General features: G+C 43.4%; 2 protein-coding genes across 3 annotated transcripts in view; one reads left to right on the top strand and one right to left on the bottom strand.

The window, feature by feature from the left end:
• The window catches only part of SLC37A2 (solute carrier family 37 member 2), a 29,353-nt gene extending 26,463 nt beyond the window's left edge, over positions 1-2,890 (top strand). The window contains exon 18 of the mRNA XM_064268898.1: positions 512-2,890. Coding sequence (XP_064124968.1) covers positions 512-527 — 16 coding nt within the window. The 3' untranslated portion in view covers positions 528-2,890. The remainder of the gene's footprint in view (positions 1-511) is intronic.
• A 411-nt stretch (positions 2,891-3,301) lies between these two features.
• The window catches only part of TMEM218 (transmembrane protein 218), a 47,272-nt gene continuing 31,237 nt past the window's right edge, over positions 3,302-19,336 (bottom strand). For both annotated transcript variants that reach the window (XM_003417428.4, XM_023557079.2), the window contains exons 2-4: positions 13,940-14,050; positions 12,840-12,942; positions 3,302-9,084 (exon numbers count right to left, since the gene is read on the bottom strand). In XM_003417428.4, coding sequence (XP_003417476.2) covers positions 8,950-9,084; positions 12,840-12,942; positions 13,940-14,049 — 348 coding nt within the window. In that variant the 5' untranslated portion in view covers position 14,050 and the 3' untranslated portion in view covers positions 3,302-8,949. The remainder of the gene's footprint in view (positions 9,085-12,839; positions 12,943-13,939; positions 14,051-19,336) is intronic.

The raw sequence follows: 19,336 nt of genomic DNA, 5'->3' as shown, positions 1-19,336 counted from the left end.
GGCAGAACCTCAATTGGAACCCAGGTGTGTGGAGTTATTTGCTGTTCTCTGTATCACTGCTGTCCTAAGCCAGTCCTTTTCTGAGGAAAGGCTACTGTGTGGCGAGTCATTGGCTACAGCAGAGAGAGCACTGGACTTGGCACTGTATTGTCCCTAGACAATCCTGACTTCTCTGCTCACTCTCATCTATAAAACTTCAGGTATATCCCCTAGAGTCTTTGTACCTCCACATCTTTATGTGTAAAATGGGGCTACTTATCCCTGGCAGGGCTGAGCGGAGGCTGAGATGAGAAGGGATATGTGATCTTACTTTGACAGCTACCAGATGTCATATAAACGTCATAAGGTTAATGTTATTCAAAATGCTGCTGTCCCTGTCAAGAGGGGAAAGGCAGAGATGAAAGGCAGTCATTACGGACCCTAGGAACCTGTCTTCCCCAACCCCATCATTTCAGCTTATTAACCTCAGTCTCCTGTTTTCTCTTCTATCGCCTCTCCCCTCCTGATGCAGGTACAGAGAAATCTGAAGCCCCTACTGGAAGAGAAGCATGGGGGACTCCCCTTGGGCCCCCAAAGTGCTCCCCATGGGAGAGACAATGGACACTTGCACAGATGGGTGAGGCAAAGTCTCTTGACCCAATACCAGCTAGGCTGGGCGGCGCAGCCCAGCAGTTGCTAAGAGCTTAGGAGCTTCTCCGTGGGAAGGGGACTGCCAAGGATGAGAAAACCGAAGATGAAAGGACCTGCTCTCTGGGAGCTGCAAGCAGATGGGATGGGGCTCAGAGCTGAGTACTGTCTCCATCTTGCTCAGGCTCTTGCTTATTCAGCTTCCAAGACAGAAGGCAGAGGTTCTATGGGGCCAAGGACTGGAAAAGGTGGATCTCTTCTTCCCACGTTGAATTTAAATCTCTTATAATCAACCTGTCCCTTTAGTGACAGGTGGATATCTCACCCTGCTCCAGAGACATCTGGCCTCCCTTTGTCTCTTTGTCCCTGAACCGGACTTCTCTTTGTATTTCCCCAACTTGGACCCTCTTCTTCAACCCTCCACCGGATACTATTTATAACTTCCTTACCCATTTTGATTAAGGTATTATTGCTGTATCCTTCAGGGTCAGGAATAGGGTAAAGCCAGGCAGGGGCCAATAGAATAAAAGGTAAAGGTGTCCTCACCCTCAGGCTTGCCCAACACTGACAGTGAGTCCTCCCTTGCTTCACCCTAGTCCAGCCCTCTGGGCCCACTGCTGTGGTGGGGGTAGGGACAGAGTATGACTAAAAGTACTAGTGTGTGACAGCTCTACTCAGAGTGAAAGTAGAAAACAGACCCAGAGTCATACTGTGCCCTGAGCACAAGCAGCCAGGGTGACAAGACTGGCAAGTCATGAGAGAACTGTCTGCTCCATCCAAGCAGCCATTACCTGTGCACTTGTTTGGAGTTATCTGTAACCCCTGTTTTCTACCCCGCGTACCTGATGTACTTACTCTGAATGTATTCACTCCTCAAACCCCAAAACCTGGATTGCTACCTGCCAAACTGGCTCTTGGCATTACGTCTGATCCTTCAAGCCGCCTGGCAGCACAGTACAGATTTCCTTTTGCCAGCTGTGCGTGTACTGTTCCTTGTGGAGCGTGGCACAGCGGCAGCAAGCTGGGCTCGCCTGGGTTGCTGGAGGTGATGGCCCAGGACCACCATGTTGATGTGTTGAGGCTTGTTTACAATGGGCGTTCACTGTGGGGGTGCCGGTGATATCAGTGACATGTGGAGCCCACTAGGAGCTTAGAGCTCATACAAGATACAACCACTACATTAACTGGGACAGTCTGTGGGCCAGTGTGTGAACTGGATACAAATCCCTCAACAGTGAAATTGGTCTTCCAGGCTCTGACGGTAAAACAAATATGTCGGTCTCGTATTGCCTCATACTCACTAAGGCCTCAGAGCCTACAGGCTAGGAGCCATAGTACATGGTGTTATGTTCAGCTCTAATGAAGGCTTCTCTCAAGACCACAAAGATTGATCTGATACCCTCACTTTGGTGGGATTAGCTCAGGAGCTGTGTTGCTTGTATGAGCCACTAGATGGTGACATAATCCCATGATAGAGCCCAATGTGGGCCTGTGCTCCCATTTGCCTCCTGAAAGTGGGCGGAGGACAGGTGTCTTCACCTGCAACTTTCAGCTTTCTGTTGCAGACAGAGGTCAGGGTAGGAGGGTTGGGATACTGGTCCTCCTTTGGCTTTTTTGGTATCTTCTCTTCCCCTGTGTCACCACTTAACTAGCTTTAAGCTGTTTCCTCATCTAGAAGGTGGTGGTAACATCACCTACTTCATAGGGTTGGTGTGAAGGGAAACAAGTAAGCATTAAACACGTCCTTGCCCTTGGGGAACTTGTCTAGTTAGGAGGAGAAGATAGGAATATGAAAACATTTAAAAACAATACAAGAAATAATACAGAGAGCTAGTGACTCGAGTTGAGAGGTGGCACTATTTCTTGGTCCAGCTATGAAGGGATAGGGGCTGGAGGGAGGGTGAGTCCAGTGACAATAGGAGGAATACATGTGAAAGGATCATGAAGGAAGAATTATTAGGACTTGAGTGATTAGGTGGTATGGGGAGGTGGAAGAGGGTGGCTAAACTGAGTACTTACCAAGCCCCTAACATGTTAGCTATTAAACTGAAAAGCCAAACCCATTGCTGTCAAGTCAATTCTGACTCATAGCAACCCTATAGTACAGAGTAGAACTGCCCCATATGGCTTCCAAGGAGCAGCTGGTGGATTTGAACTGCCACCCTTCCAGTTAGCAGCCATAGCTCTTAACCACAGCACCATCAGGGCTCAGTGTTAGCTATTAAAAAAAAAAAAAAAAAAAAAGCTATTAGGGACTGGAAAATGAACAAGACCCAACCATATACCAGCAGATACATGTGGTGCCAGACATATGCAAAAGGCATTGTGGGAACTTAGAGCCTGACCTTAGAAATGACGACTTGGGCCATAGGTGGGGAAAGTTGGGGAACCCCAGCCCTGAGATCTGCCCTTTTGCACTTATCTCCCAGGCCCCTGCCCCACCTCCGCCCTGGGCACTGACTGTTCACCAGGGGCCTCGTACGTGCCTTCTCTGGGCCTCAATGCTCACATGGGGCTAATGCAGGAGCATTACATTAATTAGTTATTCATTTAATTTAACTCACGTTTGGTCTCAATTAAGCCTAAAGTGTTCTTCCTTATAGATGCTACAATAACTCTTGTAATTAAAAAGCAGTAACTCTTTGCATTTCTCCTTTAGAGACCCATTGGGAGGCTGGGCTAACATGGGGGGAAGAAAGAAGCAATGAAAAGAAAGGGAAAGAAGCTGTTGATAGGCCTCAGCATTCTGCGGCTACCGCTAAGGGCGGATGGGGGGACCCTGCAAATTGGAGAGTGGCCTGGAGATAAAGAGGCAGATCTGTACATCAAGGAGTAGGGTAGGGTGTGGATGGAAGGTAGAAGTACGCGACCCTTAGCATTGGAAGAATGGGCCATATATTTTATGGGAGGCAGAATAATGGTCCCCAAAGATGTCCATGTCCTAATTCCTGGAATATGTGCAAATGTGATTAAGGATTTGAGATGGGCGCATTATCCTGGCTTATCAGGGTGGGCCCACTGTAATCATGATGCTCCTTATAAATGAAAGAGAGGCACGAATGTCAGAAAGATTTGAAGATGCTACACTCCTGGCTTTGAAGATAGAGAAAGAGGCCATGAACCAAGGCAAGGAAACGGATTCTCTTCAGAGCCTCCAAAGCCTTGATGTTAGGCCTGTGAAGCCACTTCAGACTTCTGACCTCCAGGACTGTGAGATAATAAATCTGTGTTGCTCTAAGTCTCTAGGTTTGTGGTAATTTGTTACAGCAGCGGTAGGAAGCCAATACATATTCCCATGTGAACTGGGGCACGATCAACTTGAAGACAGGAAAGAAACGCAGGAAAACAAAAGAAACCCCCCTCCAAATTAAAGTGGAGGGGAGGGCCTTGTAGGGTTGAGGTGCAGCATAAATGCTGCCTGTGTAACTGCTCCAGTGAGTTCTCTGAGGGCAGGTCTGGGCCAACTACGTGCACATCCTTTATAATAGCCAACAGGATGTGAGGAAATCATATATGTGAACTTGCTCCTTCTGTCAGTAGTGTTCAGTCCTGACTTAGACTCTTGCCGTCATTTCCTAGGTCTCAGGAAACTGAGACAAGAGTACGTATTTGGGGCTGGGGGAAGACTTGGACACATTTTTTTTTCCCCTGAAGAAAACCATCCTACTTCTACCACCAGTGATCTGCTAGAGACAGGGATCAAGGAAAAAGCACTGTTGGTTTGGGCCTTTGATTCTTCTATACCAAAAAAACCCAAAGCAAACCCATTTCCATCCCGTCAGTTTCGACTCATAGTGACCCTATAGGATAGAATAGAACTGCCCCATAGAGTTTCCAAGGAGCAGCTGGTAGATTCGAACTGCCAACACTCTGGTTAGCAGCAGAGCTCTTACCCACTGAGCCACCAGGGCTCCTTGATTCTTCCATAGGTCCTCTGAAAACCAACCCAAGCATCAAAGATTCCAGGTGGTCAGTGCTGAAAGGAGTGACTGCTACGTATGTCTTCTTGAAAACTCCAGTTACTAGCAGCTTAACTGTATCTCTAAGCAAGGGGGAAGCCAAACCCTAACAAAAAATGAACCAAACCCACTGTCGTTGAGTTGATTCCGACTCAGGGTGACCCCATGTGTTACAGAGTAGAACTGCTCCACAGGGTTTTCTTGGGTGTAATCTTTACAGAAGCAGATTGCTAGGCCTTTCTTCTCTGGTGCCCCTGGGTGGGTTCAAACCACCAACCTTTAGGTTAGTAGACAAGTGCAAACTGTTTGTGCCACCCAGGGAAGTGGGTGAAACATAATAATGACCCACCAAAACCAGGGTTGATTGATGAAGTTGTCTCCAAGGTCCAATGAGTCTTAACTGGTTTGCTCCAGACCTGCCCAATCTCGTAAAATTCTGGGTTTTGACTCAGCTAATTCTCTTTGGTATTTCTATCAAGTGGCTTGGCACTGCCCAGCCTCGGTCCCTCCTGAGCTTAGACTCTAGAGCCAAACTGCCTGACTTTCAAGTCCTGACTGCGACTTACCTAGTGATCTCTAGCAAGTCACCTGACCAGTCTGCCTGTTCCCCATCTGTGAAATAAGGATATTAATTGTACCTACAGCAGAGGGTCGGTATGAGGATGAGATAAGTTAATACAAAGCACTTAGAAAAATGACAAGCACATTTACTAAATGTAATAAAATCTGTGATTTCAGGACATGAAGAATAGGCTTATTTCCAAGTTTTGGGATGAATAAAGGTTAAAGATTGAACTCTTCCAATCCTGAGTTTTTTATGCTCCTATATGGGGCAGTTCTACTCTGTCCTATAGGGTTGCTATGAGTCAGAATGGACTTGACAGCAATGGATTTGTTTTTTTTGTTTGTTTGTTTAATGAAGATAATCAACACTTCACCAGATTTGTTTCCTTACAGTTCCCATTCCCACATCTAGAAATTGGCCCCTATGTAACAATAGCCAAATACTTAAAGGTTTAAACCAAGAAGTTACGATAAAATGTTATTTGTAGGGTACATGGTAATTAAAATTCCTTAATAAAACTTTTAACTTTTTTGAAAATAGGTTAGGGAGATGGCATCAGACACGGTATTAACCAATGTAAAAATAAGCAGTTGTCTGGAAGCTGAAACGATCTTTAAACTGGGAAATGAGATGTCAGGAGTCCTGATGTCAGGTTTCAGCCCTACTACTAATGAGCTGTGAAACTTTGAGTTCCTTCCCCTCCCTCTGCCTGTTTTCTCATCTGTACCATAATTGAGCAGGTTTCTTTACACAGTGAACAGAAAACAAAACAAAAACGCTTCAACCGCAACAACACTGAAATTGAGTTGACAGAGTTTATGTCTTAAAGAACAGAAGGAGAAATGGATTACTTTGTGTTAGAATAAAAACACCGAAAAATCATTTGGATGCTTTCATCCTAGCATGGAGCTGGGAGATGGCCTAGGCACCTCGGAGCCTAGTTCTTCACTGGGGTGTAACCCCACAGGAACAGTGCTCTATACCCCATAGGCAGACAATAGATCCTGAATGAATGGCTGGATGCGTGAAGGAGTGGCTACGCATTCAGGTACCAGGGGTGGTCCCTGAATAGTGATACAATAATCCTGGTACAGTTTCAGATGAAAGACCTAACACCATGCATCAATAAAGAATGTTAGCTTTACTTCCATTGTTATGCTGAGAAATTTAGGAAACATGTCAAAAATGACCAAGTAAGGTCAGGACCACAGATTGTATTTTGCCAGCTTGAGAAACTTCTAAAATAAAACAGAGCACCACCTAAATGATCCGACAAATCTCTCTTGTGGGATAGGAAAGTACCCTGCTCTTTTAGCTTTTGTCAGGATACAAATTTAAAAGGCTAAGAAATAAGCTATTTTCTTATATGGTGTTGTTGTTAGGTGCCGTTGAGTCTGTTGGGACTCATAGTGACCCTACTCTCCATCTTCTAAACAGGATCACGCCAGTCTCTTTCCCTGGGGTCCCCTCTGGGTAGGGACCGGTACAGCACAGCCAGAGAATGTGTAATGGGACACTGGGATGGTTTGCTGGTATTTAAGGGATCATCTCCAGGAAGGCTGAGAGCATCCACAGCACCATGTCAGACATCCATTACAGAGGGGCATGGAAAACTCCCAGTGAAATTCATTTTGTGCCCTCACAGGTTCCACTTCTTATCCCAACCCCGAGGGTGTTTTTCCAGGTTGGATCTGACTGCTTTGAGTATACAGGTAGATAGTAATCTTATCACCGATTTACATTTACCCAGTGAAATACACTTTACAAAGTATCATTTTTGCTGAAAGCCAGCCCCTGATACACAAGCCTGACAGTCACATGTGTGTAAAAAGCATTAGGTGATATAGTGCTGGTGATTGGAAAGGAATTCAGTTTGAACCTTCACGCACTTTTTCCTCCATGAAAATAGTCACACAAACCTTCATGGCTATAAGTGGGACACTTTTTTGGAAAAATAAAAAAGATAGATTTGTGGTCAGCGAACTGTAAGAGTTTTCCCAGATTTGCTTTTCAGCAAGAGAAAGTGACAAATGGCAGGCTGTGCTTGTCCGGAGTCGTGTTCCTCTTGGGTTGGCTCAGCACCTCAGCCTGGGGGTGCAGATCACTGGAGGCTCAGCACAGGTGTCCAGAGGGTAGCACAGCAGCAGGAGATCCCATGGTTAACCCCACTTCCCTCAGTATTTCTGCATTCTCCTCTCCTCTAATCTGCTGGAAGGATCTTTCTTCTGTCTTCCCTGTGCACCATGGTCCAGATTAAGAAACTATTTCCTTTGAAGATTTCTGCGATAAAGCCTTATCTGCAAAGTTTTTCAAGCTGAATAAGATAAAGAGGTAGTTGAAGTGTAGGGATAACAATACCTGACCCTCACCAGCCCTTGACTCTCAAAAAAGTCATGAGTTCTCCACCGTTTTGCTTTAGAGCTTACCTACCCCCTTGGGTGACAGGACTGAGTACCCACATTGACAAGGAGCCAGCAGAGAAAGCTAAAGAGAAATGGTCGTAGTCTTTCTAAAACTCTCAAAGTTCTGGAAAAAAAAAAGTCTGTTTTCTTTCTAATCCTAGACAGGCTTTGGAGTCTGCCACACCTGGGTTTTCACACTGTTTTGCTGTTATGTGAAGCTTGGGCAAGTTAGTCAATCTCTTTAAGCCTCAGTTTTTTCTGCCTTAAGATGGGGGTGATGAAAAATAGGTTGTTGGAAGAATTAAATAAACTTCAAAGCAACTAGTGTTCTACTGCCATATAGCATGTGCTCAGACAACATTCTCTTTCCAAATTGTTTTTTAGTTCTTAACTTCAGGCCAGGAAACTCTTCTTCGAATAGCTCAGGGAGTCGGGGCGAGATTTCCAAAGCAGAACCAGCCCACAGCTCCTCCACTTAATAATAAGCCTCACCTCATCAAGGGTCTCAGACAGCTATAAAGTTATATTTAGTCCTGAGAAGATACATTCCTCACCAGCTTTGGAGAAAGGGCTACAAGGATGAAGAGAGATGACAACAGCCCAGAAGGGACTCTTACAGTAATTAAATAAAATACACAAAGGTCACCAACTCCCAGAAGAAAAAGAACCCAGAAAATACAGAGCAGTAAGACAAAAAACCCAACATTTCTATATATTTCCTTTAATTTCCCAAGCAAACTTGAAATGTACATTCCAAAACCTGTGGCCAAGACTTTGAAGTCAGTCACCTGTTTGGTTATTGTTTCTGTCTTGCCCAGAGGGAAGTGAGACCCCCTTGCTTTTACAGTTCTGTGGACTAATAATATGCACAGAGTATCCAATAACCAACATCTGAACGAGTCTTCCAAATAACCATATTAAAACAACCTTTGAGCTTTGAGTACCTTTCCTTTCCACATGATCTTCTGATCATTTCAATACATCAATACATTCAACATGTAATTTTACATATTACCCAAAAGGGTCAGGTACTTCTGCATATTTGACAACAGAAGCCAAAATGCTCCTTTTCCCAAAATCCACTTAGTAACATCCTGATTGAAAATCTACTCTATGCAGATCACTGTTACTTTTTGCCTTTCTAAACAGGTAGGAAACCGGAAGTACTGGTGGTAAGAAGACGGCACCATTCCTTCTTAAGCTGGTGAGAAGTTTTCCCCACAGGAATAATTTGGCAACCCTGATTTTAGAACCCAGGACTCAAGGAATTTTTCAGAGGGATGCATGGAGATTCCTCAGACCTTAAGGCATGAAGACCCTCAAAATAAGGGTCTGAAGAGTGCCTTTCTGTTCATCAGTGGCATCAAAACAGGGTCTCGGTTTTCTTGAAGAATGATCAGGAGGACCGGAGTGGTTTGGCATAGATAGGCTCCAGGATGTAATGAATTAGAACCAAGAAGAGTCCTCCAAGAAAGATAGCACTGAGGAAAGCCAGCAGGACATAGCGGCCAATGAAAAAGGTGTCCACGATCTGGAAAAAGAAAACAAAATGAAGTTACTATCACTTCAGCAGCCTGGCTGTGCTACTCTGAACTCCATGATGAATGGAACACGAGCTTTTTCATAACTTCCTGTAACATCTGCCCTGACTCTCCTCTGTAAGTAGACAGGAAAGAATCTTTTTCTCAACTCTCTAAGCAGGAGATACAAGGTAAAGGAAGGACTAACAGGACACAAGGAACAAATGGCTTAATTTAGGAGGTTCATGAACACTGTTAGGTCCCTGGATGAGTTCAGGACATAAAAGTTCTGAAATCAGTTATTTGAAAGTGTAAATGAGAAGCTTGCTTGGTTCTGCAAAGACTCATTTTGTTGTTCTTAACTTTTTACTACAAAGAATTTCTAACATATGTAAAAATACAATAGTATACTAAACTCCCTTCTACCTAAGACCCAGCCCCAACAATCAACAACCCACTGCCAGCCAGGAAGGTTCATTTTCCAAATGAAAAGGTTGTTCTCTGAAGCTTTCATCAAAAGAGCTCTGACCCCTAAAATTCATTACCCAGCATTCTAGGGAAAATGGCCACTTACCTAAGACACTAAAACATGAAGAGGATAGGTAACTTACCTCAAACCAGACAGTTGGCTCCCTGGCCTTTGTTGACAAAAACCTACAATTAGTGTTGGCTCTACCACTTCCCTGCTGCATACTTTCAGAGCTGTACTCTCCCCAGATCCAAATGGTGGTACTCACATTTGAACAGGAAAGAATATACCATGGACACCCAAAAGAATCTGTCTTGGAATGCTCCTTAGAAGCAAAGATGATAAGACTTCATCTCACATACTTTGGACATGTTATCAGGAGGAACCGGTCCCTGGAGAGGGGCATCATACTTGGTAAAGTGGGCGGTCAGCAAAAAAGAGGAAGACCCTCAATGAGCTGGATTGACAGAGTGGCTGCAACAATGGGCTCAAGCACAACAACCATCATGAGGATGGCGCAGGACCAGGCAGTGTTTCGTTCTGTTGTACATATAGGGTCACTATGGGTCAGAACTGACTCGACAGCACCTAACAATAACAACAATGGAGCAGCAACACAAACCAAGTGACTGGGTGACTTCATAGCTTCCAGAAGCTTTAAGAACCCAGTACCTAGAAGAGAATCCAAAATATCTGAAAGGTGATTGTGGTAGATAGAATAATGCTTCCCCTCTCCAAAAAAAAACTAAGATGCCCACATTCTAATCCGGAAATGTATTAATATGTTAGATTACATGGCAAAGGGGAATTATTGTTGCTAATCAACTCTCTTTGAGATGGTGAGGTTATCCTGGATTATGCGGATGGGCCCAATGTAATCACTAGTGTTATTAAAAGTAGAAGAGAGGATCAGAGGAGGAGATGGAGGCAGAATCAGAGATGCTACATTGCTAGCTCCAAAGATGGAGGAATGGCCTGTGAGCTGAGGAACATGGGCAGCCTCTAGAAGCTGGAAAGGGCAAGGAAATGGACTGTCTCCTAGAGCCTTCAGAAGAAAACAACCCTCCCAATGCCTTGATTTTTAGCCCAGTGAGGCTGATTTTGGACTAACCTATAGAACCATAATACGTTTGAGTTGTCTTGGCCACTAAGTTTGTGGTAACTTGTTAAAGCAGTAATAAGAAACTAACACAGTGATTGATACACAAACTCACACAGTGACACAAAGCACCTGTCAAATCCGAGCACTGGTATGATCACTGAGATCCAAAGACACCAAGAAGACAAGGGCTGCAGACACCTCAGCTGCTCCAGAGATGACCACAACACTCAACTTACAAAGGTCAGTTTGATAAGACAGCTTTAACGTAAGTTTGACCTTGGCTCCAGTACTGAACAGGTCTCTCGTGGGCTACATGTTTGCTCGTTCGGCAAGTTTCACTTTTTAATTAGCCAATTAGCAGGCCTTGGGTGCAGAAGGCGCAGGTCATGTATTATGGATATAGTATTGAGCCAGGCTGCTGCAAAGCCCAGTTCTCAAAATCTGAAAATGAAAACTCCAACTCTGCTGGCCATGCTGACGAGCATGTTTTGCTCAACCCCATTTTTCTCTCCTGGTTCTGAAACTCATATGACAGAGGAGAGAGGGACTGATGGCAGAACAGCATTTGCTTTGTGCCCGCCTTCCAATGTTCACATAGGCAGTGAGCCAGAAACAGGGCAGCCTACATCACTCTTCCCATTTAGAAGACAGGGAAACTGAGGCGGGAATCACACCTTAGCTCACAGAGATAGTACTTAAGACTGCTGGAGTAGTTTTCAAACGCTGACAAAAAATCTGGCAGGTATGGAAAGAATTCCTTAAATTTGTGTGGTATTATTTTCTTTGGAGTTTTCTGAACTAATTTCCTTCCTTTGCCATCGTTAGTCGTAGGTAGAGTGAGAAGTGTGTGCATCAATTTTAGTTCAGAAATTATAATTTTGTATACTGTTATATGAAGAAAAAAATCATAGCTTAGTAGTAATTTCTGCCTTCCAAGAGAAAAGACCCAAATACTGACATCTTGGGCCACTAGAGAGAGGACAGAGGTGAAATAAATGCCATTTTGAGAGGAAAGTAGACAAGAGGGGTCAAATGGCAAGTTGAAGAGTTTATGGTGACAAAAGATAATGCATTTTAAGATTAAGCCTTACAATTCAGGTTTTGACCTCGGTTTGAATCTTTGATCTGCCTCATATATATGTATGTATGTATGACCTTGGACAAGTTACCTTAACTTTCCTTGCCTATAAAATGGGAATAACAATAGTATCTACTTCCTAATACCTAGAGTTGTCCTGAGGCTTAAACGAGATAATGCAAACAATATGCTTATCACAAGATCTGGCACATAGTAATCCCTTCAAAAATGTTAGCTATTGTCATTACTATTTTAAAATTTAAATGGAAGTTGAGAGAGAAGAAGCTCCTAGAAGGGATAATAGGACATAAGAAGTCAATGCCATTATCAAGATTCTAGGAGTCTGAGAGAACTGTGCATGGTAAAGCCAGAACCCCAAATCATGAATGAGTCAGAATGGGAAGGGGCTCCTGAGAAGGATTATGAAAGAAATGATAAAGGTCTATTTAAAGAGGTGGGTGCTGGCAGATGTGGCCCCGGGATTAGGGACAAAGGAGCTCCCAGATGACGGTCATTACTGAATTTGTCTGTCTACAACTTCTGCTTTCCATAGACATGTTCCTCTTATTTACTGCTGTTCTCTGTCGAAATTATTCTCTCCATATCATGAGTGGAAAAATTCAAACCCGAGGATGGAAAGCATGTAAGTCAGCACCCAGAGGGTGGGGCATACGTATGTCTGCCTGGGATCAAGGTATCTGAGCCAGGCTATCAGGAATGGAAGCACTTCAATCTCAGGGACCTGGCCTCGTCCTATTCCTGACTCTCTCTTTCTGTCCCCAAGAGTATGAGGGATCTTTTTAGACACTGCTCATTCAACATGGTACAAGTTGGAGGTGAGCTCAAACCAGGCAAATCTCTGCCTGGTGACATTGCAGGTGAGGTTCAGAATATCATTCCTTTCCTAGGCAAAAAAAAAAAAAAAAAAAAAGGCAAATAGGTAGGAGGATTTAACACTCCCTTTGGGCTTGCCCATCATCGTTTTAACTTTACAGTTAAGTTCTTGTAGCACATTTCAGCCAATGTGATATCAGGGACCACTGTAGGGCAGGGTGGAGGCCTGGGTCAAGAGAACAAGAGTTACAAAGCAGGAAGGAAATGAAACCAAGAGTTTTACCTTAATTTCCACCTCTGGGGTTGGGAATTCACTGGCTCGGGGAAAAAGCACCAGAACTGATGTGATGATCACAGCACCAAGGAATACAAAAATGACAGAGAACCTGGGTTCAAAAAGACAAAGCACTGTTGGTTTCCCCTCATATCGGTTAGGCTTGGCCTGGTTGTTCCCTGGGGCCAATATTCTGTGTTTCAGCCCTTTTACTAATGCCCCACACCTGCTGTCCGCCCTGCCTAACAAGCGGAGACATGCTTTCCCTCCCATTCCCAAACGCTTGCCGTGGACAGGATGCGTTTATGCTTAACAAGGTCATTCCAGATATCTACGAACGAGAATTGGTCGTTTTCACTTTTGCCTCTGCACATAATCTTGAAAAACCAAAGCAGCCTCTCTCTTGCCCCTACTTCTGGTTCTGTTTTCAGACCAGAATACTTTAGTCAATTATATAACTCTCTGCTTCAAATTGGTATGCCTGGCTGGAGAGTTCAATGCTGCCGTTTTACTCTGAGTCAGTTCATGGCCTAACTATTTGAAGTCACTACCTCCTACAGGGCCAGCCCAAGCCACTACATGTTCTTTAGTTTCTCTGGGTCCAGGCCTAGAGCCTTAGGGACTGGCAAGCATCTGCCATAAATCTAAACAATTAGAGAACACACACACATGAAATTCAATAGGCAACAAAAGCAGATTTTCTTGTCATCTCTTGTGACTCTCCGTCTCCTCCCTTCCCCTCCCACCTCTGCTTCAGAGCATATTTAACACAGTGCTGATACCCGCTGCTCATAGTGACCCTATAGGACTGAGGAGAACTGCCCCATGTGGTTTCTGAGGCTGGAAATCTTTACCGAAGCAGACTGCCACATCTCTCTGCCACCAAGCAGCTGGCGGGTTCCAACCGCCAACCTTTAGGTTAGCAGCCAAATGCTTAACCACTGTACCACCAGGGCTCCTTGGTACTTAAGAGGTTAAAATGCAACTCATTCAAACTGCTAGTAATTACAGAAACGATCTTCTGAATTCTAAATGTTTAATGAGTGTCAGCAATTTGCCTCTAATTGCTTTTACCTAGGACTCCCAGCTGGAATGAAGGAGTGCCTTACCTGGCTACACCAGAGGCTCGGGATAACAGGGCACACAGCAGCAGCACTAACACCCAGAGCAGGGCCAAGATGAACACGCCTGTACCCACTCCGAGCACGGTGCCAGCCATTCTGCGGGGAGAAAGGAGGCGTCAGCACCACAGCTGATGCTCAGGCCACTGGCCGCCCGCGCACAGGCAGCCAAAGCGTCCTTCAGCTCCAGTTACTGCCTGCTTTACCCACGCGCCCGCCCCAGTGTTTATTGAGGCAGTCAGGTAAATACACAATGCCCTAACTTATTATGGAGAAGTTTTTGATGACTGGTGTGTTAGGGGAATTAATCAATACAGGTCATTAATCTTCAGCAATGTCCAGTCCCAGAGTCTTTTAATAACCAACCAACCAAACAAAAACCCACGGCCCTCCAGTGAATTCCGGCTCACAGTAACCTATAGGACAGGGTAGAACTGCCCCCATAGGGTTTCCAAGGCTGTAAATCTTTACAGAAGCAGACTGCCACATCTGTCTCCCGCCAGAGCACCACCAATCTTTCAGTTAGCAGCGGAGTGTTTACCCGCTGAGCCACCAGGGCTCCTCGAATCCCTTAATAGGAACTAGAAATTTAGAACCCAAAATGTTCCTTTTGGGCAGGGGACTGAGCAGCCGCTTTCTGGTCTACATGTGTTATTTCTCATTTGGTGTCTGAGCCCTAGTTCGACTTCTTCCCCCAGCCGGCAGGAGAAAACTGCCCTCTCCCTTGATATAGAACCCTAACTAAGGACGGCTGGAAGGCGCCAGGACCTGGGAGTTCGCTGCAGAGGTGGAAGTTGGCACTCTCAGGTTAAATCCACAGAATGGGAAAGGCAGAAATTTCCTACTCTACTGTAAAAAAAAAAAAAAAAATTTTTTTTTTTTTTTTTACTGTTCGGTTTTTATTCACAAAAGGAAGAGAACTCCTGAGTCCTTGAAGAAGACGACCAATAGCAGTCATCACTATTTTCGAATCATTTTTTGAATCATTTAATCATGGCAATAACGTTCTGAGGCAGGTATTATCTAACATACCCACTTTACAGAAGAGATAATTGAGGTATAACTGAGAAGGGGTATGTATTAGTTTTCTAAGGCTGGCATAACAAATTACCACAACCTGGGTGGATTAAAACACAAGAACTTCATTCTCTCAATGCTCTGGAGGCCAGAAGTTCAAAATCAAGGTGTCCTCGCAGCTCTGTTAGAAGCCTCTATTGGAGAAACCTTTCTTTCCTCTTCCAGCATCTGGGGGCTCCAGGCTTTCCTTGGCTTGTGGCTGCAGTACTGCAGTCTCTGCGTCTGTCTTCACATGGGCTTCTGCTCTGTGCATCTGTCTACTCTTCTGACTCTCCTAAGAGTTAGGGCCTGGAGTTTGGGCCCACCTGGATAATTCAGGATGATCTCACCTCGAGATCCTTAATTTAATTACATCTTCAAAGACCCTATTTTCAAATAAGGTCAGCCACAGTTTCTGTATGAAGGGGGTTTCTGGGGTGCTGATATTTGTGGGGGGCTCATTCAATCCACTATGGGGTAACACTGTGCTATGGTGCCTCCCTAACTTTCCCTTTCAGAGACAAGTTTTAAGCAAACAAATTCCTCCTTAGGTTGCTGGTTTTCCTTACCTTGATGGTTGAAGTACTACAAAAATTATTACCTAAGAGAATTTCTGTTATAAAGGCTTTGCTAAGGAGGCCCTAAGCATGACCTGCTTAAAAAAAGAAGATTCTACCAAGATTTATGATGTGCACACCATGTAAAGCCTTGTGCTGAAAGCTGGGGGTCACAAAGGTAATCAAGACACACCATCTAACTGACGGGCCTATGGTCTGTTGGAGAGAATGGTCATGTAAACAGCTATCTACCCACGTTACATTCTGATAAGGGATAAAAAAAAGGGCCGTGGGAACAGAGAGGAGATAGGGAGAAGGGCTTTCATAAAGAAGACAACTTTGCATCGGCAGGTTTGGGAAAGACTCAAGTGTGGCAAGTTGACAGAGTAAAGGGAAGCGGGGGCAGGGAGGGGGTGGCAGGAGAGAAGCCTGGCTCCCATCTGCCTCTCTAACTTCATTGGGTAGTATTCTCCCCATCACTAGAGGCACACAGATGCCATCTCAGTAACTTTAACATGCCAAGTTTTTCCCCATCTCTGCATCTTTGTATTTGCTGTTTCTACTGCCTGGAATTAACCTTCCACCCCAAACAAACCAGTTGCTGTCAAGTCAATTCTGACTCATGATAACCCCATGTGTATCAGAGTATAACTGTATTCCATAGGGTTTTCAATGGCTGATTTTTTTCAAAAGTAGAGCACCAGTTCTTTCTTCAAGTACCTGTCTTAGTTATCTAAGCCCATTGCTGTCGATTCCAACATGTAACGACCCTATAGGACATAGTAGAATTGCTCCATAGGGTTTCCAAAGAGCAGCTGGTGGATTCGAAATGCCGACCTTTTGGTTAGCAGCCAAGCTCTTAACCACTGTGCCACCAAGGCTCCGTCTTAATTACCTATGGCTGCTATAACAGAAATAACACAGGCGAATCGCTTTAACAAACAGAAATTTATTTTCTGTTTTAAGAGGCTATATGTCCAAATTCAGGGTGCTGCTTCTAGGGGAAGGTTCTTTCTCTGGAGGAAAGTCCTTGTCTCTTTTGAGCTTCTGCTCCTGGGTGACCTTCATGCAGCTTGGCATCTATCTTCCCCCATCTCTGCTTCTTAGCTTGCTTCTTAATCTCCTTTATATTTCAAAAGGAAACCCTGGTGGCGTAGTGGTTAAGTGCTACAGCTGCTAACCAAAGGGTCGGCAGTTCGAATCCACCAGGTGCTCCTCAGAAACTCTATGGGGCAGTTCTGCTCTGTCCTATAGGGTCGCTATAGGGTCACTATGAGTCAGAATCGACTCGACAGCACTGGGTTTGGTTTTTTTAGTTTATATCTCAAGAGAGATTGGCTGAAAATACACCCTACACTAATCCTGTTTCGTTAACATAACAAAGACAACCCATTCCCAAACGGGACAATAACCACAGGCACAGAGGTTAGGATTTAAAACACATATTTTGGGGGGACACAATTCAATCTATTCCAATCACCAGTAATTATCAATGCATCTTCATTGCATATCTAAGTGATTTCAGACTGCAGAAGTTGGTAAAATTCTTCAATTTCTTCTTCTTTGGCATTAGTGTTTGGTGTGTAAATTTGAATAATAGTTGTATTAACTGGGCCTCCTTGTAGGCATATGGATGTTATCCTGTTACTGACAGCATTGTATTTCAGGATAGATCTTGAAATGTTCTTTTCGACAGCGAATGCACTATTCCTCTTCAATTTGTCATTCCCGGCATAGTAGACCAAATGATTATCCAATTCAAAATGGCCAATACCAGTCCATTTCAATTCACTAATGCCTAGGATATCGATTATAGGATGTTCTGTTTCATTTTTGACAATTTCCAATTTCCCTAGATTCATGCTTCGTATATTCCAAGTTCCAATTATTAATGTATGTTTCCAGCTGTTTCTTCTCATTTGGAGTCAATAACTGGAAAATATGGTCTTGGTAATAAAACAGCACTGGAGATCACATGATGTGACTTTGCAAGACGAACGACTTATTCATTGCAAATACCTTTTTTCAACAACATAAATGGTGAGTATACATATAGACCTTGCTGGATGCAATACACAAAAATCAAATCGACTACATCTGTGGAGAAGCTCAACATCACCAGTCAAAATAAGGCCAGTGGCCAACTGTGAAACAGACCATCAATTGCTTATATACAAGTTCAAGTTGAAGCTGAAGAAAATTAAAGCAAGTCCACGAGAGCCAAGATACAACCTTGAGTATATCCCACCTGAATTTAGAGACCATCTCAAGAGTAGATTTGACATATACAGAACATTCCACCCAACAGCAACCAAGTATACTTTCTTTTCTAGTGCACATGGAACATTCTCTAGAATAGACCACATATGAGGTCATAAAGAAAGCCTTAGCAGAATCCAAAACATTGAAATATTACAAAGCATCTTCTCTAACTATAAGGCCATAAACGTGGAAATCAATAACAGAAGAAGCAGGAAAAAGAAATTAAACACTTGGAAACTGAACAATACCCTGCTCAAAAAAAGACTGGATTATAGAAGACATTAAGGATGGAATTCACAGAATCCAGTGAGAATGAAAACACTTCCTATCAGAACCTTTGGGACACAGCGAAACCAGTGCTCCGAGGTCAATTTATATCAATAAATGCACACATACAAAAAGAAGAAAGGGACAAAATCAAAGAATTATCCCTACAACTTGAACAAATAGAAAGACAGGAACAAAAGAAATCCTCAGGCACCAGAATAAAACAAATAATAAAAATTAGAGATGAACTAAATGAAATAGAAAACAGAAAAACAATTGAAAGAATTAACAAAACCAAAAGCTGGTTCGTTGAAAAGACAAAAAAATTGATAAACCACTGGACAAATTGACAAAAGTAAAACAGGAGAGGAAACAAATAACCCAAATAAGAAATGAGATGGGCGATATTACAACAGACCTAACTGAAATTAAAAGAATCATATCAGATTACTATGAAAAATTGTACTCTAACAAATTTGAAAACCTAGAAGAAATGGATGAATTCCTAGAAACACACTACCTACCTAAACTAACACAAACAGAAGTAGAACAACTAAATAGACCCATAACAAAAGAAGAGATTGAAAAGGTAATCAAAAAACTCCCCCCTCCCCCCAAAAAAAGCCCTGGCCCAGAAGGGTTCACTGAAGAGTACTACCAAATATTCAGAGAAGAGTATTTCAGAGCATAGAAAAGGATGGAATACTACCAAACTCATTCTATGAAGCCACCATATCCCTGATACCAAAACCACATAAAGACACCACAAAGGAAGAAAATTATAGACTTACATCCCTCATGAACTTAGGTGTAAAAATCCTCAACAAAATTCTAGCCAATAGAATTCAAAAACATATCAAAAAAATAATTCACCATGACCAAGTGGGATTCATATCAGGTATGCAAGGATGGCTCAACATTAGAAAAACAATTAATGTAATCCATCACATGAATAAAACAAAAGACAAGAATCACATGAGTTTATCAGTTGATGCAGAAAAAGCATTTGACAAAGTTCAACACTCATTCATGATAAAAACTCTCAGCAAAATAGGAATAGAAGGAAAATTCCTCAATATAATAAACGGCATTTATACAAAGCCAACAGCCAACATCATCCTAAATGTAGAGAGCCTGAAAGCATTCCCCTTGAGATTGGGAACCAGTCAAGGATGCCCTTTATCACCCCTCTTATTCAACATTGTGCTGGAGGTCCTAGCCAGAGCAATTAGGCTAGATAAAG

Source organism: Loxodonta africana, chromosome 15, assembly GCF_030014295.1.
Source record: "Loxodonta africana isolate mLoxAfr1 chromosome 15, mLoxAfr1.hap2, whole genome shotgun sequence".
Classification (NCBI taxonomy): domain Eukaryota; kingdom Metazoa; phylum Chordata; class Mammalia; order Proboscidea; family Elephantidae; genus Loxodonta; species Loxodonta africana.
Note: the sequence above shows the minus strand (reverse complement) of the source record. Positions and strands in the feature narration are given on the sequence as shown.